Source organism: Archocentrus centrarchus, unplaced genomic scaffold, assembly GCF_007364275.1.
Source record: "Archocentrus centrarchus isolate MPI-CPG fArcCen1 unplaced genomic scaffold, fArcCen1 scaffold_64_ctg1, whole genome shotgun sequence".
In the NCBI taxonomy this organism is placed as follows: domain Eukaryota; kingdom Metazoa; phylum Chordata; class Actinopteri; order Cichliformes; family Cichlidae; genus Archocentrus; species Archocentrus centrarchus.
In genome coordinates, this window is record NW_022060281.1 from 763129 (window position 1) to 789098 (window position 25970).

The window sequence follows — 25970 nt, forward strand, 5'->3', positions numbered from 1 at the left end:
TCATTAGACTTCCAGCTGCAGATCCTGAGATAATGAGCTGAGTCACATTAACTAAGATTTCCTGTAAAGTTCTTTTAATCATTTTAGAGTTTTTACAAAGAGCTTCACAAAGAAGCACAAAACCTCCTCAAAGTCATTTATTGTTCGCATAAAAACACAAAAGATGAAATAAAAACAACCATGAGCAGGATAAAGATGAAATGAAGGAGGCTGATTGGACCTTTTCACTGAGCACACATGAACATCAGTCCCAGGTTAGAGGCTGCTGCTCTGTGAGTCTCAGGTAAAGCTGCTCTTAGGCTGTGATTATGGCATCACAGGTGTGTCCTTCCTGAGTCATCACTGGGCAGTGTGAATGTCAGCTGTGTGGAGGGACTTTGTTATCCCAAACCACGACCTTTGACCCTAACCCCTGACTCAACAAGCAGGTGGAAGTAAAAAGATCAGTGAAATCCAAACTGAACACTGAGTATAAAAAAGTAAAACCAAGTTCAAATGATAAGAGTCCAAAAGACAGACCGATAACCCTGCAAACATCACCACACCTCCAACCTTCTATGTGGATGCTGCAGCATCACACCATCAGCTCTCCTGTTGCCTCCAAAGAGCAGTGGTGAGCTGCAGGCGGCACCTGAAGAACCAGGATGTGATCTCAGGATTCGCTGATGCTCCTGTGATGTCATCTGGGCTCCATCTTAGGCTTTGAGTCCTGACCAAGTTGGAGACACAAGTGAACAAGTAGACTTGTAGCTGCCAGCATCTCAGTGACGCCCAGACCTCAGAGATCTACAGAGGACAGGGGATGCTGCAGAAAATGCTGCAGATCTTCTGCTTCAGCTCCAGTGCTGAAGCAGGTTTCCTGATTTCATCATCATCACATCTACAGTTTAGGAAAAGACCACAGTGAGTCTGTCAGGCCTCAGACACAAACTATTACAGGCCTGTGATGAGGTCATCAGGATGATGTAATCATTTTATCAGTATGAAGGAGTCAGAGCAGGATGTTCCTCTGACGGGCGGAGCTCAGCAGCTCCTTCGGTCGCCTCACCGTCCCATCATGTTTCAGCCCGGTACGATGGGCGGTGAGGAGGGTGGTGTGAGAGCGGAGCAGGCCTCTGCCTCTGTACTTTCATACGATGAGCCCGGGACTCGAGGCGAGGTCATTCATTAAACATGACCGTCTAAAAATAAAGGCCTCCTCCTTCCTCCTGTTCTCTTTAATCTGGGCCACAGCTTCAAGGGGTTTGCATCAGCACATGAGGCGACACCAGAGACAAAGGAGGAGGAGGAGGAGGCGTTTCATCTTCACAGGAACCAGCGCATGGATTTGTACTTCAATGGGGCGCAGCTCGACCTCTGACCTTCCTGTATGTAAATCAAAGGCTGATGTGCATACGGCACATTTATGTTACCACATGAAAGAAAACGAGGTTTTATCCTGATGCAGAAACGAGCGAACTCCAGGTTCATGTCCGATCAGCTGATTCAGTTTTACCTGTGAACAGACGCAGGTGAGACGTTTGCTCCAAACAGCTGCTGATGGTTCAGGAGGACTGAACAAAACTCTCAGAGAAGGAAAATGGATTTGTGTTATTGTGTGTTATTGTGTATTATTATGTGTTATTGTGTGTTATTGTGCGTTATTGTGCATGTCACAGAAGGCCAAACTATGGCTTTAAGACCTAATAAAAATATGATACAGCGCACACTTCCACCTGCTCCACTCTTTTCCACCACTATGCTGGAACGCCATCGTGACTGTCGGGATGCTCCAACAACACAACAGTGTGAGTTTGTGTCTGGTGCAGCACCCCCTAGTGGCCAAAATGCACTCTGAGTCCAGTTTCGGTTTGGTGCTGCGTGCTGACATCACTTCCTGTTTGTAGTACAGGGTGGACTTCTTCATCTCTTCATCCGACTGAGCCAAACTGACCCCAGATCAGCGGTGGGTGCATACACCTGCAGTTTCCTCCTGTCAGCCTTCGTCTCCAGGCCGAATCCTGCAGCTGATCCATGTTTGCATGTGTGTTCCCTGGAGCGTCGGCCTCAGGATGCATTACTTTATTTATTTTTGATTATTTATGATTCCTGTGGGATAAAAAGCTTCAGAGCAGAATCTTTGTGTTCCAAACCTTTGCTAACGTCCTCTCTTCATTCATCACCCTCAGCAACCTTCATCTTCCTCCCTCTTCACTTCCATCATCCTCGATCACGTCTTCCTGCTCACCTGCTCACACCCTCAGACTGAACTCAGCCTGTTTGCTGCTGAGGACCATCAGAGGTCAAAGATCATCAGAGGTCACAGAATAACTGTAAATAATGTAATTAAATGATTATTATGTTTATTAAACTGCAGCACTAGAATGACTACAGCAGGCTGTTAAAATTCAGTTATATATACATGCAGTGATGTGATATAATAGACACTTTCTGTTATTGTTCCTCTGATGTGATCAGCTGTCCCACAGAGCTGAGGGTCCCACAGAGCTGAGGGTCCCACAGAGCTGAAGGTCCCACAGAGCTGAGGGTCCTGCACATAAACTGGGTGATCCAGTGAGTGTGTGCAGGTGTGTTGTTGCTGCCTGTTGGTGTTTCATTACAACAAACACATCATGCAAACATACGTGACTGCCCAGTTTTCTGTTTGATGCAGCAGCAGCATCATTGTGGTGTTACAGAGTCATATTTCTTCATCCCAAAGTTTCCTCAGAGTCCTGCTCAGCTCAGAGCTGCTCAGCAGACGGAGAAGCTGCTGCAGGTACGAACTTTAAATCCTGAGCTTTGGAGCTCCGCCTGCTGCTGCTGAGCTCTCTGAAGGCTTCAGCTGTGCTGGAACATTTTAATAGATATAATGTGACTCTGGCTCAGCTGCTGACAGCTCTCTGCTCACAGTGGTTATCGTTATCAGCTGACTCCCTCACTTTGCTTTCTCTCCTTTAGTTTCTTGGTTTAAACCATCAGCAGGCAGCTGGACAGAATCAGCTGTGACGGTGTGAGAGCGCGCTGAGTCAGCTGGAAGTGGCATCAGGGCCTCCAACACTTTCTGGACTCAAAGTTACACCCAGCAGGTTTATTTCTGACAAAAGCTTCCCATCCCAGGCCTGAGGCCCTGAGTGACACTCACTGGTTTGTAGACTGCTCCAGTCTACATGAGCTTAGTTTGATATCATTCTGCTGAGCACTAATTAGCAGGTACCTGTGCCTGCTAATTAGTGTCCATCCATCCATCCATCCATCCATCTTCTCTAACCTCAGTAAGACTGGAGGGCACGTTGAGCAGAGAGAAGGAAGCTTCCTGCAGAGGACCTGAGACTGATGGGGACCTGAGAGGCTTCAGGACGGCTCTGAGCATCCACAGGTGCAGAGTTCAGAGTTCACAGGTTAACAAACTGCACAAATCAAGGTACAGAAAACCTTTAGAGACTCATCCAAGCAGCTGGAGAAGCTTCCAGCTTAGTTTTCACTCTGCTAATACAGGCGTGACTCGATGGAGAAAACACTGATTTTATCAGGTTCTAATGAAACACCAGTGAAACTACGAGGATGGAGAGACATCTGAATCCTCTGGTTCGAACACGAGGACCTAGAAACATTCACAGGGACGGTACTGGACTACATTAAGTTCTGTATCGGAAATGTGACTGTTAGCAAAAACATCCGGGTTTTCCCTAACCAGAAACCCTGGATGAACAGCCAGGTCCGTTCACTCCTCAAAACCCGTGATGCTGCCTTCAGGTCAGGTGACAGAGCTCTGTACAGTGCTGCTCGAGCTGACCTGAAAAGAGGAATTAAAAAAGCCAAAACGGACTACAGGAGGAGAATAGAGTCCCATCTGTCCAGCAATAACACACGGGAGGTGTGGCAGGGCATTCAGAACATCACAAACTTCAGAGGCTGTGATGTGACTGCAGGAGACCTGAGTGTGTCACTAGAAGAGGAACTTAACTGTTTCTTTGCTCACCTTGAGATGCCTCAGGACCACCCATCTGCTCCAGTCCTGCCCCCCCCACCAGGCTGCACCCCACTCACTGTCCAGGAGCATGAGGTACGGCGCGTGCTCCTGGCAGTGAACCCCAGGAAGGCTGCCGGACCAGACGGAGTACCTGGCAAGGTGATCAGAGCGTGTGCCCACCAGCTCACTCTGATTCTCACCAGGATTTTCAACCTCTCCCTGGCCCAAGCAGTCACCCCCCCCCTGCCTAAAAACATCCACAATCATCCCTGTGCCCAAAAGGTCATCTGTCACCAGCCTAAATGATTACCGCCCTGTGGCCCTCACACCGGTAATCATGAAGTGCTTTGAGAGGCTGGTTCTCCAGCACATCAAAGACCATCTGCCCCCCACTTTCGACACCCATCAGTTTGCATATCGTGCAAACAGATCCACAGAGGACGCCATCGCTGTAGCTCTCCACTCTGTGTTGAGCCACTTGGAGCAGCAGCAGAGCTACGCTCGCATGCTCTTTGTGGATTACAGCTCAGCGTTCAACACAATCATCCCGGACATTCTCACCACCAAACTGCACACCCTGGGCCTCCCCCCTCTCACATGTTCCTGGATAAAGGACTTCTTAACCAACCGGCCCCAGACTGTGAGACTTGGCCCCCATCTCTCCTCCACCCACACACTGAGCACTGGCTCCCCACAGGGCTGTGTGCTGAGCCCCCTCCTGTACTGCCTCTACACCCATGACTGCAGTCCGGCCCACAATAACAACCTCATCGTCAAATTTGCTGACGACACCACAGTGGTCGGACTCATCTCAAAGGGAGATGAGGCAGCCTACAGAGAGGAGGTCCTGAAGTTGACAGCCTGGTGTTCAGAGAACAACCTGGTACTGAACACCATGAAAACCAAAGAGATCATCATCGACTTCAGGAAGCACAGGACTGACCCAGCTCCCCTCTACATCAACGGCGAGCGTGTGGAGAGGGTCCACACCTTCAGGTTTCTTGGTGTCCTCATCTCTGCTGATCTCTCTTGGTCAGATAACATCACAGCTGTTATCAAGAAGGCTCAGCAGTGACTTCACTTCCTGAGGGTCCTCAGGAAGAACAACTTGGACTCAAACCTGCTGCTGACCTTCTACCGCTCATCCACTGAGAGCCTGCTGACGTACTGTATCACAGTATGGTACGGCAGCTGCACTGAGGCAGACAGGGTCAGGCTTCAGAGGGTAGTCAAGACAGCACAAAGAATCGTTGGCTGCCCTCTCCCCTCCCTGATGGACATCTACACCTCCCGCTGCATCAGCAGAGCCAGGAACATCATCAAGGACAGCTCACACCCTGGCTTTGACCTGTTTGACCTGCTGCCCTCTGGCAGGCGCTACAGGTGCATCAAAGCCAGAACAAACAGACTCAGGAACAGTTTCTTCGCCAGAGCAATCACCACCCTGAACTCACACACTCACCCACTGTAACTGTGCAACACCCACATCTCTGTGCAATATTATATTATTCATACTGAACAATATCTAACATTCCTATATTGTGTAATATCCAGTATTCATTCACTAGTGCAATATTCATTCACCAAGTGCAATATTCATCATCTTCATTATTATATGTATACACGCATTTACTTTTTTACAATGTACAGATGCACCAATGTAGGTATGTATTTTTATACATTCTATTTTTTGTATATTTTACACATTGTTTATTTTCTGTATATCTCTTGATCATATTGATTATACTGATTATAATATTTTTATAATATTTTTATTTTCATTTAGAGAGTTTGATTTTCTGTTACATGGCACTGAACAGGAGTGGCCCTCCAATCTACATCCTGTATAATGACAATAAAGGCATTCTATTCTATTCTATTCTATTCTATTCTGTTTAAGCTCTGTCTCTGAGCAGATCTCCTTCCACCTCCTTCGTTCTCGTGTGTTTGCTGTGATTTGTTCTCCTTCCTGCTCACTTTAAATGTTCTCTGTAAAAACAAGCAGACTCTGTTTCCACCCTTTAGTCCATGTTTTCATCCGTCTGTCCTGCTTTCACCTCCATCCCCTCTCACCTCTCCCGCTTTGCTTTCCTTAACTTTCACCTCCTCTTCCTTCCTCTCTCCTCCTCCTTTCTCACTTTTTTCCTCACAAAGTTTATTCTCCCCTCCTCCCTGACCCTCCTCTTCCTCCTCCTTGGCCCCGTAGGTGAGCTGCGTGATTGGGCGGCAGGTTGGAGGGGTAGGCTGTTGGAAATCACATGGTTTGCATTTCCAGATCCCTGAGTCGCCATTTTGGAGGAAAGTTTGGGAATTTGCAGACCTGAGGAGGTGCTGGAGAGGGACAGGAGGAGGAGACGGGAGGAGGAGAAGAAAAGAGGAGAAAGAAAAACCGAGGAAGGAGGAGGGGAAAGGGAGGAGGGATTTCACAGAAGTTTGACACGAATGCACGGCCGGGCTGGGACAGCAGCGCCGCAGACCCGTGTGGGATAAGTGGGTCTAGGTGTGCCTGCAGTCTGCGCTTTGAAGTTTTTATCCCTGGAAAAAGCAGCGGAGCTCCAGCGGGTCATTTCCCTCCACCCAGCGGGAGCAGCAGCAGCAGCAGCGGGCAGCTCATGCATGCCTGCACCGCCTGGCGCTGCGCCTGCACGGAAACGGGCTGTTTTTCAGAGTTTGGCACGCAGCAGGTCCCGCTCGGTCACTGCGAGATCGGCACTTTTCCGGAGCCAGCTCCGCAGCGGTCAGCCTGCGCGGGGCACGCCGGCGCGGAGAGCCTCTCTGGCGGTGAACTACACCTCTGAGAGCCGTAGCTCAGCGGAGCTTTCTTGCGGCTCGCTTTGAGGGATTTTCCCTGTAAGCGGGACTGGTGCGTGTGCGCTCCCCGGAGGCTCGGTGTTGTTGTGCCACTTTGCCCCCCTGACGCTCGGCTCGGAGGGTTTTCTGGCTCGGGGGGAACTTGGTGTCGTCGTGGAGGGATTTTCTTCAGCCCCGACTTGGAGCGGTGACAGCGGCGGGTTTATCCGGCGGAACAGCGAACAAACGGCCGTCCTGTGTGAGGACTGCATGCGGCTGAGGCGGATCTAGCCGTGCCGAGCCGAGCCAGACCCCCACCATGCCAGTGAGGAAGAAAGGTAAGCCGCTTTCACTCACATATTAACTAGCAGGCTAGCAGGCTAACCGCTCCAACTCCGGCTGCTCCTTCGCTCAAAGAAACGCAGTCTGAACAAACCCGGGACACTCAGTGGGTCAGACACGAGCCGAGCCAAACACGGCCCACGCTGCTCAGTTTGGCCCTGCCGAGCCGAGCCGAGCCAGGTGAAGTCCGTTAAAGTAGGAGCTAGCCGGTTAGCCACCGCTGCTAACCAAGTTGTAAATGGGGCACCTTGTCTGGGGAACTAAAAATAAACTCTAATATTTATAAAATATTCACCTCGCCCTCAGCAGCCAGCGCTCGATGCGTGAATTAAATTAACTGTAAAAATTTAGAAAAATACTCTCATTTAGTTCACATGTTATTAACCGTGCGTGACTGCACCGATATCCCAGGAAAAATAAAGATTGTCTCCAAGGCGAGTTAAGACATCTAATTATACGGTAATAAAAACAACCAGATCTTCAGGGCTCATTTCATGAACCAGAGTAACTGTAAAAATTTAGAAAAACATGCTTAGTTAGTTTACACATTAATAAACATGTATACTTCCACTTTAATCCCAGGAAAAATAAAGATTGTGTGAAAAGTGTGGAAAATGGTGAGTTAAAAGCCTTCTAATTATACAGAGTAATTATATTTGAGTCCCTAAGTATCACTGCAGTATTTTCAGAGGGAGTGCGTGGCTCTAATCTGCTGTTATAAGCAGCTCAGTTCATCAGCACAGAAACATTTTAAAGATCATTTGGTCAAAAAACTGCAGCAAATCCAAATGTTACCATCAGTTAGAAGAAGAAGCTGCTCACAGTATTCAGTGGATTTAATGTGCACACACACACACACACACACACACACACACACACTATACACAATATATACACTATAAATCAGACTATGTACAAAAATTATTTAACATAATAAACCTAAATTTTATTACCTTCCTGTTACCATGTACTGAAAACACTTTGGGTTTATTAGGCTGGTTATTAATAATAATAATATTTTAAAACTTGGCCTAAACATAATATTTGAGTGTAACTCTGTGCTGCAGGTTTATGTTTCATTGGATTTCATTTTTTTTTCTATTGATTTATCCGCCTTTACTTTAATTAACCATCAAACTCGTGAGGAAATCGGAGGAAACTGAGTTCAGAGCTGCTGATATGCAGATGAGCTGTAAATGCAGGAGAGTGTATCAGGCTGCAGGCTGGGGTCAGCTGAGGGGTTATAGGTCATCATAATCTCATCATGAAGCCAAACTGAAACTGTGGCCTCAGGTTGAAGCATCAGAGCCTGTTTGTGACTCGCGCCTCCTAAAAGGTTCCTGTTTGTTATTTTGTGCCTTCAAAGCTCTAAATGAATGTTTATCATGATGCTGAGGCCTGATGCCTCAGCTGGACCTCTGCAGAATCTCAGTGTGAGGGTTTCTATCTGAACTTGAAGCCTTACACTGACACTTTGGCCCAAAGAGCCCAGACGCTATCACACCGCCTCCCACTGCTCTCAGACTCATGAGGTCATCAGTTCAGCTGGGTTTCTTCTGTACGAGGCAGTTACATCATCTGAAGTCTGAAACTAGCTGAAGCTGAACTTTGACCCAGCATCTGAAGTCTGAGGGATTGTCTGAGGCAGTTTGAAGTATGGATGTTCTCCGGCTCTTTACCTACACTCAGACTTCTCTGATCGAGACGCCGTTCAGCGACCTCAGAAACTGTCGCAGCAGTTCTGTGTGGCTGGATGTTCAGCAATGGTTAAGACAGGGTCAGAGGTCAGGCTGCTCTCCTACACTAAGCTTGAAAACACAATGAAAAAGCCCAAACACACGCCTGCTGCTGACCACCAACTCAACTGATAATTAACACTGATGAAGGAGGCTTAATGCTCCGCCTCCTCAGGCTTTATATGCAGGTGAGGTTCAGCCAATCAGCACAGGGATGAATCAGAGCGAGCAGGTTAATGATGATCACTGTCCCTCAGTGGAAGAGCTGATTTTATCGAGTAAACTCAGATTCATATTTACGACGTCCTCGTTTATTCTAAGAGTTTTGGTCAAACTCTGCAGAGCCTGATGTTCCCACTGGAGCTGCAACTAACGACTATTTCAATAGTTGATCAGTCACCGACTATTGAAACGATTAGTTGACTAATCGGATTATGAATCACATAATTATGAGTTGACACTTATTTAGCTCTCAGCGTTTACATTTAGCCTGAGGTTATTTAAAATGTAGTAAACACATGGATGGATACTTCCTTCAAAAGTTTGAATCAGGTTTGCTGCTGATATAAATTTAACGTCCATTTTTCCAACCATAAAAATATATAAAGTACTTTTTCTGTCCTGTAAATCAAAGTTAGCACTTTAGCTCGTGTATCACAGAAGCTCTGCTTTGTAAACGCTGCAGATTTATTTTTCCTTTATTGAGGGTGAAACTGTCCCAAACCTCGGATCGTTTAGCGTGCCGTGTTATGGCTGCAATGACTGAACATCCGGTCTTTAAGTCCGATGTCACTTCTGGGTCCAGATGCCCATAAATGGACAGCAATGGCAGCCCAGTGACTGTTCACTCTTACGTTTGGATCGGTCAAAGGGACACAGCATCGCTGAGTATTGAACACAGGAGAGTTTGGACCCGGAAATGGACTTCTACGTCATCACTTAAAGACGGACAGGAAGACGTCTCACTCTGTTTAAAAAAAAAAAATCATCAGTAATAAAAAACGACTATTAACAACAATTAAATTCATCATCAACTATTTTCATTGTCGATTGTTGTCGACAGTGTCGTTGCAGCCCTGGTTCCCACTGCTGTGCTCACCTTAAATCTAACACTGAGTAATCAGTCCTGGACTTCCAGCTGCACAGCTGTGAGGAGACGTTCTTCAAGCTGTTCTGCATGTTTGGATATCTGATGTTCACCTTTTGTTTTATTGTTGTTTACTGATCAATGATGCAGTGATGATAACGCTGATCTGAGGCCTGCATTAAAGCCAAGTTCTGAATAAAGCCTTTGACCCCTTCGTTCTTCTTACTGTCTCAGTTTAATCATGTGATCTGATGTCTTTGCTTCAGTCTGAATGTGACTCCAGCAGCAGGACTCTGTCCTTAATGCTTCCTGTGAGCTGAGCCTGACACTCTGACCTTTATGCTTCCCGCTGGGGACGGGCCTCTTTAACTCGGTTATACTCCTTTAAACCTGCCCGCCGTCTGAAGCGCGTATCTGGATGTTTAAAGTATTATTTCTCTGCTGATTCGTGCGTGCTGCCGCTCAGTGTTTCAGCTCTCGGGATTATCTGTGCAGCAGCGGCTCTCCTGCCGTCTCAGATCGTCCACGTTGGTCTCTGTTGTATCCCCGGCTCACCTCTCGCTGCTTCTCCTTCTGTTTTGCAGACGCGCAGCGAGCTCTGCTGCTGCTGGAGGAGTACCGGGCCAAGCTGAACCACGCCGAGGACCGGCAGCTCCGGCACTCCATCCAGAGGGTCATCGACATCTTCCAGAGCAACCTCTTCCAAGCTCTCATAGGTACGATCCACAAAACACCTCACACAGGGTTACTGCACATCCTGGAAACGAGCTGCTGCAGATCTGCAGTCCTGGAAATCCCTGGAAAATAAGGACCTGTCCTGGTAAAGGTTTGCTAGCTCGCAGCACCAAAAAGTAATCTGACAGAAACTGAATAAAAATGCAGAGTTTAAATGCAGTTCTTTGTCCTGGAGAGGGTCAGTGAGGTGGGTGAACAGGTGGAGGTGACACAGGTGTTTGTTAGTAAATGAACATACTCAGGAGTCTGGTGCATGCATGTATGACAGTATTTTTATTAAGTGGTCTGAATATAAAGAAAACCAGAGTGGCGCTTCAACTGCAGCGATGAGCCGACAGCGGTGTTCCCCTTCAGCGGGGGGGAGGAAAACGAACCAATCCAGAGCAGCGTTTGGTCCTCAGCAGCACTGACTGCACGTGTGCAGCTCATTCACGTCAGCTGCCCTGCAGCTCACTGAGCTCAGCAGATGCAAACACCTGGACAGCAGAGATCTGCAGACATGAGCTGCAGATTTTAGACCTCGGTGCTTTCTGAGGCGTTTATAAAGATCATGATCAGTAATGTGGCACCTTAGAGCTCGTCTGAACCTTTAACTGTACCACCGTCTGCTCTGAGGGATCTGATCTGGTTTTAAAGTCACACACGCTGCTGCATTTCTACACATGCTGAATAAAATGAGACCAACATTTTACTCAGCTGATGGTGTTCAGAGCCACAGTTTAACCTCTGTGGGGCAAAGCATGAATTAAATCCTTTTATTGAAGGACAAATATCACATGATCATTGTCACTGAACTGTTAATGTGCTTCCACCACCTGTGACCTCTGACCTCGTCACATTTGAGGCTCTGCAGCGTAGAAACGGGCTTCGTGGCTCGGGTTTGTTTCTACGGTGGGGCGAGAGGTCGTAAAGTTTGTTGGGTGGTGAAAGGCGGGCTGATGTGATGGGTGAGGTCAGAGGTCAGGAGGAGTCTGAGGTGGTTTGTTTCATTTGTACTCCTACTACTACTACTACTACTACTACTACTACTACAGCAGCCTCACTGAATTAGATTCAGAGGGTCATATCAGCATGTGGGGTGTGAGTGCATCCTTATGTCTGTGTAGATTCTCAGTTATCCAGGTCATAGTAGTCTCTGGAGCTTGAAAAAGGCGACTGGACTTCTTTTTGTTTCTTGAAGACGTTTCACCTCTCATCCGAAAGGCTTCTTCAGTTCTCAACCAAATGGTGGAGAGACCCAGGTATTTAAACCCCTGTGGGCGTAGTCCCCTGGAGGTGGTTATGACCCTCTATTGATCATGTGCTTGAACACATGTGCCCAGGTGTGAAGGGGGCGTGGGTCATATTTAATCAGTGGTTTCAGTTGAAACCAATTTAGGACTCCGCTCCATTGTTTCCTGTGGCCTATGATCACAGCACATGATCAATAGAGGGTCATAACCACCTCCAGGGGACTACGCCCACAGGGGTTTAAATACCTGGGTCTCTCCACCATTTGGTTGAGAACTGAAGAAGCCTTTCGGATGAGAGGTGAAACGTCTTCAAGAAACAAAAAGAAGTCCAGTCGCCTTTTTCAAGCTCCAGAGAGTGCATCCTTACTGTAACATGTTGGTACCAAAACTGAGAGCTTGTAGACATCCCATCCTGAAGCCAATGATCATGTGAAAGAAAACGATGGTGCTACATACCAACAGAAGTATGGATCCATTTTATTGTGGCATGCTTTAAAGTGCCCCCCACCCCCCTTACATTTTGCAGGTGCTTGTACCCACAGTGAATGAGCCTCCGGCTGCTGTGAAGGTGGATTTGATTGCTTGGCTCATTGAGAAAACAAATGAAACTGTTATTTAACTGTTGGGCTCTTCTCTGTAATTACGCTGAAGTCGCCCTGCAGGTTTGCAGCCGTCGGCGTGTCTCTGATGTTTTGCCAGCGTCGTGTTTTTCCTGTCACCTCGCTGCCAGGTAACGGGACTCGGAGGGTAAACGGAGGTTAACGGACGCCGAGCAGCAGGAATGTGGTCCGATGTGTTTGAGTTTCCCAGGAGAGGCTGAAGCTCTGAGGGTGCGGGGCGTCTGCAGGGCCGCCTTTAAATGTTCTTTCACTACATAAACTTTGTTTCTGCACATTTTCATGGAAGCTCACAGGAATCTGAAGGAACCCTGTGGAAGATGAGCAGATATCTAATTTACCCTCATGCTGCAGCATCAGTTTGGGAAGCAGTTCTTCTGGCAGGACCACCTCATTAATCACGATGCATAGCATGAAGATCCAGACGATTCTGTTTTTTATCCACAGACGTTTCCATAATCCTGTAAAGCTATTCCAGGCTGCGCGGGGCCCACCTCTTTAAATTAATAACTTCAGATTGAGCTGAATGAGTTCTAGTTTCTGTGTTTTTGATGGCAGGTTTCTCAGTGTGGTTCCTCAGAGCAGATGATGGTCTGCTTTCAGTACCCTGCCATCGATCTGCAGATCTGAGACGGCTAAACTGTCGGTTTTTAGATTCATTTGGGATCTAAAGCTCAGAGCTTTGGGAATTTTAGATTGCTGTGGACCTTCAACTGTGCAGCTGTAATCGTGTTAGTCAGTGAGGACTTGTGTAACCAGGAGGTCTGGATGGTCACTGATGCAGGAGTCCCTGATTCAGCCATTATTTACTAATGCAGTGAAATAAAAATAAAAGGCAATAAAAAGATAAATTGTAGCTGATGGGTTTGATTTTCCATCTCATCGAATGTAACCGTCTTTGTTTATTTCTAACCTGGGGACCAACTCACCGCTGGAGCCTCCAGTGGTCAAGAGAGGAACTGCAGTTTTTGGCTCTTTAAATTGGAGTTTGTAACTGAAGTCTTTGTTTGCAGATTCCAGGTATCCACACGCTGCATAAGGAGGTTAGCGTGGCTGTAACAGCCTGTCCTGCTGTCTCAGTGCTGTTTGATTAAAGCTGCTGCACAATAAGTTTCCTGTTTGGCGATCCATGTATAATAATACTAATGAACCCTAAACATCGAGTAAACCGGTGGAAGCTCTGAAGCGTCCGCTGTGACCTGCAGGATGTCATGAGGGGAGTCATAAAGAAAACTGAGTCAGTGGGTAAAGATGTAATTAGTGGGAGCTCTCAGTGATCAACCTGTTTATCAGCACTCAGCTGAAATCCTGCAGTGTGATTGGTGCAAACCGTCCAGTCAGATTGAACTGCGTGAGGCGACTCGCTCAGTTTGTTTGTTGTGCAGACATCCAGCTCTGCTCTCAGTCCTCATCACTAATAGATGAGTGCAGATCATCAGTGTGAGCTCGGTGGCCTGAATCCTCTCTGCCTCCATCTTCCACCTTCTTCTGCTCTGCAGCTTCAGTAGAGTCTCATCAGCCTGACGTCGTCTCCCACTGCTGTTAGTTTGTGATGGTTGTTGGTGGATGTCTCACAGCGAGAGGTGAACAATAAAGCAGGATGCTGAATGGGAATGCTTAGTTTGAGTGGATGGGAGCCTTCCTGAAGGCTCTGGATGTTTAGGGGCATGGACAGGTGCTGGTGGCGGGTGTCAGGATCTCGTCTTCGCTGCATATGGATGATGAGGTCCTTTATCGAGCGATCACCTCCAGCTGCACTGAGGCTGTTTGCAGTCAGGTGTGAAGCAGCTGAACGAGTCAGCATGTCCAAGTCTGAGGCCTCGGTATCAGTTGTTAAAGGGTGGTCCAGGCTCCTGCTCCAGGTTTGGGAGGAGTTGCTGCCTCGCTGGATGCTCTCCTGGTCTGCTGTGATGGAGAGCTGAAAGTGGAGCGGTCGAACTCGGACCCTGAAGAAAATAAAATCATTTTGGATCCAAGTGGCAGAAATGAGCTTCCTCCTTTTCTTAGAGAGGCTGAGGAGCTCAGAGTGGAGCTGCTCCTCCTCCACCTGTTAAGGTGGACTGACTGAGATGAACACCTCATGTACCTCCAGAGGGGCTGGAAGAGGTGGCTGGTTAGACTGATGTCCAGGTGTCTCTGCTTTAAGGCTGGATAGATGGATGGATGGATGAGTCTATATCAGAGAAGTTTGTCTTCACCTGACTTGTTTCGTCCAATGAAAACACACTCGTCTCGTGGTTGCAGAAGCTCCACCTCTCCTGCAGGACGATGTGGTGTTTGTGTCCGGCTGCATCTTTTTACTGAGCTGCTCTTAGACATGGATGCTGCTGGGTTTCCTCTTTAGGGTGGTGGTCATGCCGTCAGAGCCGCGGTCTGTTACCTGAAGCACAAATGCATTAACTGTTGTTTATGCTTAAAATGTGCTCGAGTAAATGACCCCTCATTCATATCCAGCTGACTCTCCGTCGGGGAACGCCAGCGTCTCTGCCCCCGATGACGGATTCAGATCGAGGAGCTCAGAGACGAAGAGATCGGACTCCTCTTCGTCTCCGCTCTTCATCAGATTACAGCAGCTGCAGCTCATTAATGCTAATCCTCCAAGTTTCATGCAGAGTGGGCGGAGCCTGTGAGCTCTGAGCTGCACTGATCAAAGTTCATCTGTAAGTTTAAAGAAGCAGCATTTTGTTTGGAAGCGTCTCCAGAACGGAGACGTCCTGTGAAACATAATTGGACCGGCTGGATTCATTACATCTTAATTCTGACTGAAATTAAAGTCTCATTACAGGATTCAGAGAAACGAGGAGTCTGAGCAGTTTATACGAGGACAGAGAGCCCAAGCCCCCCCGCTGCCTTCAAAATCCAGATTTAATCATTTTAATGGTTTTTTAGTTTTTGTCGTTTAGACTGATCTGAATAATCGAGCTCCTCCTGGTGAATAAATGGTTCAAACAGCAGGTCGACGGGGCGTCGGGGACGTTTTTATTTCGAGGTCCTGATCTGTTTGTTTGCTGCTGTTAGAGCAGCTCTGTGTGATTCGTTCATCCTGTCTCAAATGAGCTGTTTTAGCTCCACTTTCTGCTCATTGGCTGCCCCTCAAGAGAACAAAGGTGGGGCTTCTGAGATGACTATATTAGGGATATCCCCTCTCTGTGACCTCACACAGGTCCAGCTTTAGAGTGCTGTGCAGCTTTGTGCTCATGCTGACATCATCATGAGAGGACAATCGTCTCAGACTGTTGGAGGCGAATCTTCTGCAGAGGCTGCAGCTTTCATCGGCCTGATGCTCCCAGCAGTTCGTGTGTGTGTGTGTATGTGTTAGATTACACCAGCATGAGCAGAACTATAACCCGGTATGATTGTATAATCCAGAGAGGTCAAAGGTTCGATCAGGAGCAGCAGTATTGGATTAACAAGCACTGTGTGCTGTTTTTAACAGAGAATTTCCTCCAGCGTTACTCAGAATTCAGATCATGAAAAAACAAATAATGGAGGCAAAGCTGAGGGTGTTGGAGGACAGAGGGAGCCTGGTGGGAGTGTTGGTGTAGAAGATGTTTTGCTAAGGGCAGCTTCATTAACCTGCACTGCAGCCCTGTGGCAGCTGCAGAGCTGCAGCAGGCCTGCAGCTGCAGCCTCCTCCCACAGGTTCTCCTGCAGGAAGCTGCAGAGTTTCACGGCGCTGTGAAAGCTCAGCGCTGCAGAGCAAAGAGCTGCACTCGATTCATAACAAAACTAATCAGATTATCTCGTTTCACCGTTGGAGGCCAGAATCTTAATTTTCCGAGGTGCAGCTGTCGTTTTTGTGGATGGGAAGCAGAGCGTGTCACATGACTTCAGACTTCCTGTGAAGAGGAAGCATCAGCTGAGGAAGCCCTTCTCACGTCGTGCGTCAGACCAACATCCTGGATTTAACGTCTCCTCTTTTTCTGCCGCGGTTTAACGGCATCGATCGCAGACGTGGCTCCACCTGCTGTTTGCCTTCAGCAGCCAATCAGCTCTCATTCAGCGAGCCAGGCAGTAAAGCGACGCCGTTAGCTCTGCGCCGTCTTTATTTGGAGTTTCAGAGCCTGAATCATGACTTTAATAATCAGACTTTCTTCTCTGAGTCCTGCCCCGGCCCTCTGTGTTTGTCACGCTCACCCTGACGTCCCAGCGTCCCTGATGATGAAAAATAGATTTCTGCCACAGTTTTCCAATCTGCCACCCCCCCTCACCAAAAGGAGCCGTGCGCAGCAGGCGAGCATGGTGTAATCCCTCTGCGGACACGACGATTACCCCCGGTCCATAATCCCCCCCACCCCCAGCTTCAGTTCAGTTTTTCTTCGTCGTTTCTGCTCAGACTGGCCTGATTTCCTCACAAACAGATGGCGTCCCATGAATCAATTTAATAACTCAGCGCTGAGTTTTCAGCCTAAAAGATTTGGATGTTATTACAGCCGGGCTGAAGGTGGAGGTCAAAGGTCAGCTAATAATTACTGTAATTAAACAGAAGTGCTCTTTGTTTGTGCTTTGGAGCTGTTCCACATTATAATGAAATTTAATGCGTTTCTGATCATTTATGCTGTGACTGCTGGGAGCTCTTACAGTGCTGTCTCACCCTCGGGATGCCTTTGGGTTTGTGATTGTTTATGGACAGTTTTCATCAAACCGACTCCAGAGATGTCGTTTCAGCTTTAAACGGGTCTCCATCAGTTCGCTCAGTGGGCGACAAACGTTCGTCTGTCTGTGGAAACGGCTGCACGATCAGACTGACCGTGGGGAAACCGCACATCTGCAGGTCTGATTGTGGAAAATCATCTCATTATTTCTCCTCAGCGTGACCAGTTTGGCCCACATTTTAGAACTTCAGATATTTTCAGGTTCTGGATATGTTTTGGCTGGTCTGCAGCATGGTGACGCCCCGCCGCCCTGCAGCGCCCCCTGCAGGTGAACGAGCTGGCTGACAGACTGAAGCTGAATTGAAGTTTAATGCTGGATTAGAGCCGAGGCGTGAGACTGAGGAGCCTGACACAGAGGCCGTCAGACATGTTTGAATCCAGGAACCAGAACCACGGGTTCTGCAGCTGTGAAGTTCAGTGTGTGTGTGCAGCAGCAGTTTGTGTGTATGCGATCACAGAGCATTAATAAAATGTGGCTGTGTGTGTGTGGGCACAGAGATTTATTGCTTTGCTTTGACAGCATGATGTGTGTTTGATTACAAACCTCACGGTCGTGTTAAGGCCTGTGAAACAGGTTGTTGTAGTCGCGCTGTCGTTCCTGTGGATCAGGAGATCATTATTTTATCTTTTAATAAGCTTTTTGTGGGCTCCACGAACCAACGTGAACATCAAACATCTGCAGGAAGGAGGAACTGCCTCAGGTGTTCCCACAGAGCTCCTGCTGCAGACATGAAGCTCACAGGCTGAACTTTACTTTGAAAGTCACAGCTTCGACTTCCAGTATTAAGCTGTGCCCAGTCCACTGAGGTGCTTATGCCCCTCCCTGAGCCCGGTTCTGGTTCTGCTGGAGGTTTCTTCCTGTTAAAAGGGAGTTTTTCCTTCCCACTGTCACCAAGTGCTGCTCATAGGGGGTCGTTACCTGTGTAATTATTGTAGGGTCGTTACCTACAGTATAAAGCACCCTGAGGCGACTGTTTGTTGTGATTTGTGTACTCTATATGTTTAAAGTATTTTCAGCCTAAAAATACAAAGATGTAGTTTTTGGTTTGTGTTGCCAAAACCTCACCACAGCAGACATGAGCGGGACAGACAGGAAATCTAAAAAAAACAATGTGTTGGAGTTTATTAGGAGCATCCAGTGGGAATAAAAGGCTTTTTAATGGTTTAATAAAGTCAAGCATGTGAGACAAAAACAGTCCAGGGGTCCTCTGCAGTAGTTTCCTGCCTTTTTCTCTGTTCTTATGCACCCTGTGCTGTTTCTGTCGCTGTGACTCTGCAGTGGTTTCATGAAGACGTTTTAAAGCCGACTTCATGTGAAAGCTTCTTTGTCTTCTCACGGGTTCAGAAAGACTTCCTGGTGTTCCTGTTTCAGTTTGTCGATGGGATTTAGAGATTACTCCGTGTTTGATCTGCTCTCCTGACCTCTGCGGGCTCTGGGTGTGGCGACTCCAGGCTGCATGTTTCACTGCAGGCTTTGTGGTCGTGCTTTGAGAGCTGCTGGCGCCTGCAGACTGAGTAGGTGTGGTCTTTTATTAGAGCCAACAACAGACGCTCCTGTGTCACTCTAACAGGTTAATGTGATCACGGTCGCCGCTATCCGTCAGCCGCCTTCAATTAAATCTGAAGTCCTCCCAGAAAACCTTTATTCAGCCAGAGGCGTCGCCCCCTGGTGGCCGTTAGAAAGAAGGCAGGTTTAAGGCGCTTCCACATGAGCCTCATTTTTCAGGCCTGGAAGATGCATCTGTGTTTAATGCAATTCATGGGTTAAAAAAAATACATTTTAGGACAACAAACTGTTGCATGAACAGTTCTTTTAAAATGTAATTTATTGACTGTTTGAAGAATGTTTGAAGAATCAATAATGATTCCATATGAGCTCAGGTACAGTTAAAGGTGCGTGTTGGGCCTGAGAGTCGGTGCCCTGAAGCAGGAGCTGAAATTACCCCCAAAAAACGGATTTCTGAGGATTTTGATGGTTCCTGGTTCCTGCGGATAAAATCTGAGTCTTTATTAGGGCTGCAACTATCGATTATTTTAGTAATCCATTATTCCACTTGAGTAACTGGATAAGAAATACTTTTTTCACATTAACAGTTCATCTGCATATTTTAACTTCTGTACTGCAGTTTTTGTCGGTGTGAAACAAACAGAAGAAGAAGAAGAAACAGCCTTTATTGTCCCACAGAGGGGAAATTTGGGATGGAGGGTGGATGGAGCAGCTACAAAGTTCTCTTTTCTTCACTTACTGATCAGGTGGTTGATGAAGGACCTCCAGCTGTTTCCCAGTAAAGGTTTAATGGTGCTTACAGGGGAAGAAGCTTCTTTTGAACGCTAGAAAAACATTTCCTTCTGCTCCACCAGGGCTTTCAAATTGTTTTGGAGTAGCAGGGGGGCATGCCAAAGTAGCAGGTGCCTTATGACCGAGACTGAAGCCATGATGGCAGCAGACGATATTAATAGTCACATGGCAGTCGTGAACCAATCAAATGGCTCACATTGAATGAATGTAAATATTGCCACATGCGTCCACATGGTGCTGGAAATGGAGACGGCGTACAGCGCAAAAGTTTTTTTAGGAAAATTAAAAAGTAGACAGCGCTGAGTGGTGGAGTAGGTGGAAAATGCGCCTGCCGCGGCATAATTTGAAAGCCCTGTCCACCTGAGCTCACCGTCTCACCGTGAGCATAACGGCTCCGCCCCTTTGCGCTTGTGCAGGCAGACTGCACATAAAACAGCTGTTGTTGTGTTATCAGTGTTTATGTTGAAAGACTGGGGGCTGCGTGAGCGTAATCTTGTAATGCTTTATATTCACAAACATTCTCCTAAATACGTTTCTACTGCAGGTCTATATTTAGTCACTAATCAGGGATTAAAGTATCAAAAATATTTTGACTTGGGGGGGCGGGGTGTTCTTCCAGTACAGAATGATCGCTAGTGCTAATGGCGGCGCTTGCCAGCAACAGTGGTTATAGCGATCCGTTCTGGGCGTTTTCCCAGCTTTGGCGTGGGAAAACATGTCAGCGATGATTCACTAAAGCCACTTTTCCATACGGGACGACTCGGCACGGGTCGACTCGGTCAACACAACTCGGCACGGTCGTGTTGTGTTTCCATTGCAATTGAGGACCACCACAGTGTGGGTGGAGTCAATATAGCAGTGCGGGTAGTAATCTCATGACGTGACTCGTGTGCGGCTCAAAACACAACACAATACATGAGAAAGAGGCAAGCTAACAGCTAATGCCAGTTTAATATCATCATCATGCATAAGTCCCCGTACAATGTGTTAATGGATGAAGGTTATCATTGTTAACTATAACCCCAAACCCCGAAAATAATCAGCTCAGTGTACTTCAAAAGAGCCGCCGTTCGCGGAGTTACGGCAACAATTACCGTAATAACACCACAGTAATGCCCTATGTTGGTTGTGAAGTGCAGTTTCTCAGCTTTCAGAAACTGTTTGAATTTTTCCGATAGGACAAACAGTCGCGTTATTACGGTAATTCAAAGTTCCTTTGATCAGCCCTCCGGCTCTGTGCTAACCAGCTGGTAGGGGCAGGTAACGGTGCTTCAGCGGCGATCGCCCGGCAGTATAGGGTTATAATATGTATGCTGTGTGAGCGTTTCAGATGGCTCTCATGTTGCAAAACTACTGCTGCAAATTGTCGGTCTGGGCATTCAACCGGTGCTTTGCGTGCCTCCAGTTTCTTGCTGTGGGGTTTTAAAAATGTCAGGCTTGATTCTGGTGAAGGAGTCACTCTCATGCCTCCGATAGTGACGACACTCCCTGGCCAATCAGTGGCATGCTGTCCTCTGTGTCACATTTTTGTATCGCCTCGTATCGCTCAGAACCTCGGGTGAGTGGGTACGAAAAAGTACCTGCAAACTTGTATCAGTTACTAATGGAAACGCCGTCAAACCGCGGCGAGTCGAGGCGACCCGTGCTTTCCCGTATGGAAACGCGGCTTTAGTGTCAAAGGGAAACCATCGCAGCGACGGAGAACTTTTTAGAATCTGAGTTTTTTTGGGTTTTTTTTTGTAACTCCTGATCCACACTCCAGTCTAGTAGATGGCGGTAATGCAGCCGTAAGCTGGTTTGCCCACCACCATTAAACCCACAAGAAGACGATGGAGAACTTTAATGCTGATACTGTGGGTGAAACACTCCACTTATGGAGACACCTGAGCTCTGCAGAGTTTAAACGAAGCATCGAAGCAACGAATTTGCTTTGATTTGTTTATAATCGAATTATTCGAGTTACTCGAGGAATCGTTGCAGCCCAAGTCTTTATTATTGGTGCTGCAGCCGTCTTTAGAAATGAGCTTCAGCTTTAAGAAGTTTGTGTCTGCATACAAACATCTGAGCGTGTCTCTGGCACAAAAAGGCATTTTTGTTCTAGATTACTCATTAGCTTTCTTCTAGCTCCGCCCTCTGTATACAGGAGGCGTGGCTCTAAAGAATCCTGAAGAGATGCTAACAGTGAAGATGGTTCAGAAAGATCAATTCCAGGGAAAATGGTTTCAAACCTGTTTCTGAGACAGTCTGAAAGCTTTTCTGATTGTGTACCTGCAGCTCTGATGCCCTGATCGAGGAGCGGGGGGGGGGGGGGGGGGGCAGCTGAGTGCTGAAGGCTGAGCATGCTGGATGGCGCAGCCTGTAGGGGGCGCTAACTGGAGAGACAAAGTATGCTTGGTGTGCAGCATCATTTCTGGCTGTTATTCCTCATCGCTTCATACAGTATAGTTTAATCCGTCTGCTCATGGTGGCCTCCACCTCCCTGTAATCCATCCCAGTTGTGTGTCTGTTGTTGTTTATTTATTTTAAAGCTGTGCTTTGTGCAGCATGCAGTCTGTGCAGGGGGAGGCTGCAACAACGTGTCTTTCCTCTGCTCTCTGGATGATGATTTCCAGCTCAGAATGACCCTCTGCCTCAGTCTGACTGAAGTAAGCAGTCTGCTCCACTCTGTGTGTGAGGAGGCGCACACACAGGGAGACTGAGAGCACCTCCTTATGTGTGCTGCGATCTTCATTTCACTCATCAATAACTTTGTGTTGATTTGTGACCTTTTATTGTGTAAAGTTTGGACAGTGAAGTGTTTCAGTCTGGGTGTTACACACCGGACGGCCGATTTACCCTCCTGAGGTGAAATCTTAGATCCTGTGACGTAGCTGATGCAGGTGGATGACGGCGTTAGCGGTGTTTGTGCTGGTGTGCGCTGCATCGTGTGTTAATGACCTCGTGGTCTCGCTGTTTGTCCCTCCTGCTCTCTGTGGGCAGTTTGTTTTGGAGGTTCTTTCACTTCTTCACACATTCCCTCATGTCCTTTCCCACAGTTCCCACCGCTCCCTCCAGGAACTCCCGGGGCTCTGAGAGCCTGTGTATCGAGGGGATGTTATTATTCTCTCTGTGATGCATCCAAAAGCTGCAGAGAAAAACTAGCTGCAGATGCACAGGAGGAGTCGGCGAGCTGAAACCGCAGCTGCAGGCGTGCAGTCCATCGTCTCGTTACGCTGCAGGTTTGTATGATGGGTGAACCTGCAGCTTTTTAGGTGGAAGCTAAATCCCACGTCAGAGTGATGTAACTGCTGCTCGGCATCAGCAGGTATGAAGATCACGTATCTGTCACAGCAGGAAACCATCCATCCCTCCGTCACATCTTTACTGAAAGCCTCCCAGCGGGTGGTGCTGCTGGTTAAGCGGTTGGGGTGGGTGGGGGTGGTGAATGTGATCCAGCTGCTGCTGAGACTCCAGTTTGGAGCCGCGGTGCTGCAGACAAACACAGCTGAAACAAAGCTTGTATTTTTAGTTGTGTGCTGATGTCTGAGGCTATTTTCAGTCATCAAAGAACAGGAGCTGCAGCGGAAGCCCCGCCTCTCTGCTTTCACTGCTCCGTTCATTGTGTGGTCGGTCATGTGACCGGGCAGCCCAGAAACACACCTGATGATGAAGGTTCAGCTCCACGTGGCACTGCTGCGCTCTGAGCCGTGGGAGAGGCTTTTATTGTGAAAGAGTGCTGAGAAAGGAGCAGAGTTTACTGTCACCAAACACCGTCATTACAGAGACAAAGGCATGAGAGCCTCCGTGTTCACGATGCTGTAATTAAACCAGTTTATTACAGGAAATGGGGGCTGGAGGACGCAGAGGGGGGGGCTGGTTTTTGAGGTGCAGCCGTCACCGTGGCAGATAGAGGCGGGTGTTTGAAGGTGCTCTGCGGCTGGTCGAGGCCTCCGCGAGCACGGGTGGAGGTAAAAACGACACAGCCAGCTCTGAAAGGTGCTGCAGAGGTGGAGGTTGATGGGTTTGGATTGTGGACTAACAGTTTCCTGTGGGTGTGAAAGGAGCAGACTTTATGATGGAGCTGCTTTGTGGTATTTATAACACTCAGATGTGCCAGAACTCCAAAATAGAGGCTGGAAAGCTGCCGAGGAGCCCGGAGGATGTTTGGAATTCCTCATTTGTCACGACGCTGTTTTCCCAGATCGATCCACACGCTGGACTGGTTTTTCCTTTTTCCGAGCTCGGCACTTTGAGGTCACGTTGAAATGTGTGTAAAGGGTTAAAGGGTAGCTGGATGGTGCTGCAGGCTGGCGGCGGGGAGAGAGTCAGAGACTTAAAGGCCAGCGGTCACTGCGAGGAGCTGTTGAAGTGGTGATCCGACGGTTTACGGGGAAACATCTGTGCCGGCCACGCCGCGCCAAAGAAAGCTCGCTTATTTTAGATCCACGCTCGCTCAGAGCTTAAAAACAGCTCGTTGGATGTGGCTGCCGGGCCGAAGGCTTTTTATAACGACGGCCTCACAGAAACAGGCCGAGTGTGGAGTCGTGATCCGAGCCGCGGTCAGTCGGGACGAAGGAGGAAACGCTGACGCTGGTCCAGGCTGAGATGGTTCTGATCAGTCTGTGGGAACAGCCACAGGTTCATTATTACACCGACGTGTTTCAGCTCATCAGGAACGTCGTTAAGGGCTAAATATCAGGTTCATCCAGCAAACGTTCCCAACAGGCAGGGCCGGGTACGAGAGCGGCTCATGGAGCGCGTCCAATAAAGATTAGTTTGTCAATAGTTTTGATTTTTCACTTCAGTCGTCACCCCGAGGCAGACCATCAGTCATGGCAGCGCTTCAGACTCATCTGTGACAGAGTTACAATAATTCATCATTTAATGGGCACTAAATAATCCTTATTGATGATGATCAGAGCTCAAATACATCAATACCTGCAGAACTGAAGCGACATCGCTGCTGAAGATAAAACAAAAATAGAAACTTGTTTTCAGGTTTCACTTTTTTCCCCTCATATTTGCAGCTTTAATTTTGAAATTTTGGAGTTTTTTCCTCTGAATATCACCTGTCCTGTTACTGCTGCTGCTGTTCCCTTCAGTGGTCCCTAACACACTGCAGTACAGTTATGATATCATGGATCATAAAGCAGAAACAGAGCAGTGTGTCTGTGCTGTGTATGCAGCTCATTATTAACCTGGAGCTTCCACACATGCTGCAGCTATTGAACGATAGCATTTTTACAGCTCCATGAACCACATGCTGTTCCCACTGCTTTGCATATGATTGACAGAAGCCTGTTTCCTCGTGCAGTTTCTGTGCAGCTTTGAAACAGGACGCACTTCCTGTTGTGCGCCCCTGACGCAGGTGGACGCTGCGCCCCTGACGCAGGTGGACGCTGCGCCCCTGACGCAGGTGGACGCTGCGCCCCTGACGCAGGTGGACGCTGCGCCCCTGTGGCTGCTTTAGTCTGTGAAGGCAGAATCGGTCCACCTTAAAGAGATCTCCTCCTGAGGTTTATGTTTGTCTGCATACCTTTACAGGAGCGCTGTCCCAGAATGTGACAGGTGTACATCAGCAGGTGACTCTCACCTGTTGAAACTGGATTCTTACCAATAAATGAAGCATGAGCAGCATTTAACCTGCAGAGGAATACCTGTCAGGTACCTGTGAACGCCTCACACACTGTAGTGATGCTAAACATGTCACATCCAGACTCGAGGTCGAGCGCCCAGTCTGTCGACCTCACATGACCCGATGAGTCGGTCGGTGTTTGTCCTCCGCTCGGGCCTCCCTCTGCCCCCCCCCCTTTTTTTTTTGTTTTTTAAGGAAGAAAATAAAATAATTTTTAATCTGCTCATGCTCTAAAGTTTGTAAAGTCTGCCAACAGGGTAAGAGCAGAGACGTGAGGAGTTTTCCTGATAACTGAGGTTCATGTTTATTAAATAAAACACATTTCTGCTCAGATTACATGTTAGAAACAACACGACTAACTAAACTAAACTGACTGGAGTTTCAAAATAAGAGCGAGTCATTGAGCTTCATTTCTGAGTGAAACGTGAGGCTGGCTCATTTGATGGTTTCTTTTGATGTGTTTGTCTCTGTGTCCTCTCAGATATCCAGGAGTTTTACGAAGTGACCTTATTGGACAGTCAGAGATGGGCGGAGTCTTCCAAGGGGGCGGACCCCATGGCACCCGTCAACCTGTGGGACTTCTCCAGCCTTCAAAGCACAACGGTGACCTCGGACACTCTTCCCAGCCTTAGCACCAGCATCGAGGTAAGGAGCGAGCGAGCGCGGTGAAATCCAGCTGCTGACGGCTGCCGCTCGGCCCGTCAGGACAGGAAGTGTCGCCGAGCGCTCGGCTTCTTTTTCCTGCTTTCCTGCTGCTCTGTAACAGAGGCGCAGCGGCTGCTGTAAAAATAGAAAATGGTAAAAATAGATGAAAGCTTTCAGAGCTCGCAGGATGAAGAGCGAAGCTGCTTTTTGATTTCGATGGACAAACTGACGCCATCTGCTCCCCGGTCCCGTTCCTCCCGCGGTAA

At 47.9% G+C, this 25970-nt stretch overlaps 1 protein-coding gene across 11 annotated transcripts in view; it reads left to right on the top strand.

The window, feature by feature from the left end:
• Nucleotides 1-6257: 6257 nt before the first annotated feature.
• dlg1b (discs large MAGUK scaffold protein 1b) overlaps nucleotides 6258-25970 on the top strand; it is a 104147-nt gene continuing 84434 nt past the window's right edge. For 4 of the 11 annotated variants that reach the window (XM_030725651.1, XM_030725652.1, XM_030725654.1 and 1 more), the window contains exons 1-3: nucleotides 6259-7080; nucleotides 10492-10623; nucleotides 25541-25704. In XM_030725651.1, the coding sequence (XP_030581511.1) occupies nucleotides 7062-7080; nucleotides 10492-10623; nucleotides 25541-25704 (315 nt within the window). In that variant the 5' untranslated portion in view covers nucleotides 6259-7061. Of the gene's footprint in view, nucleotides 7081-10491; nucleotides 10624-25540; nucleotides 25705-25970 lie in introns of all 11 variants that reach the window. The other 7 variants (XM_030725646.1, XM_030725647.1, XM_030725648.1 and 4 more) reach the window with 3 other exon arrangements.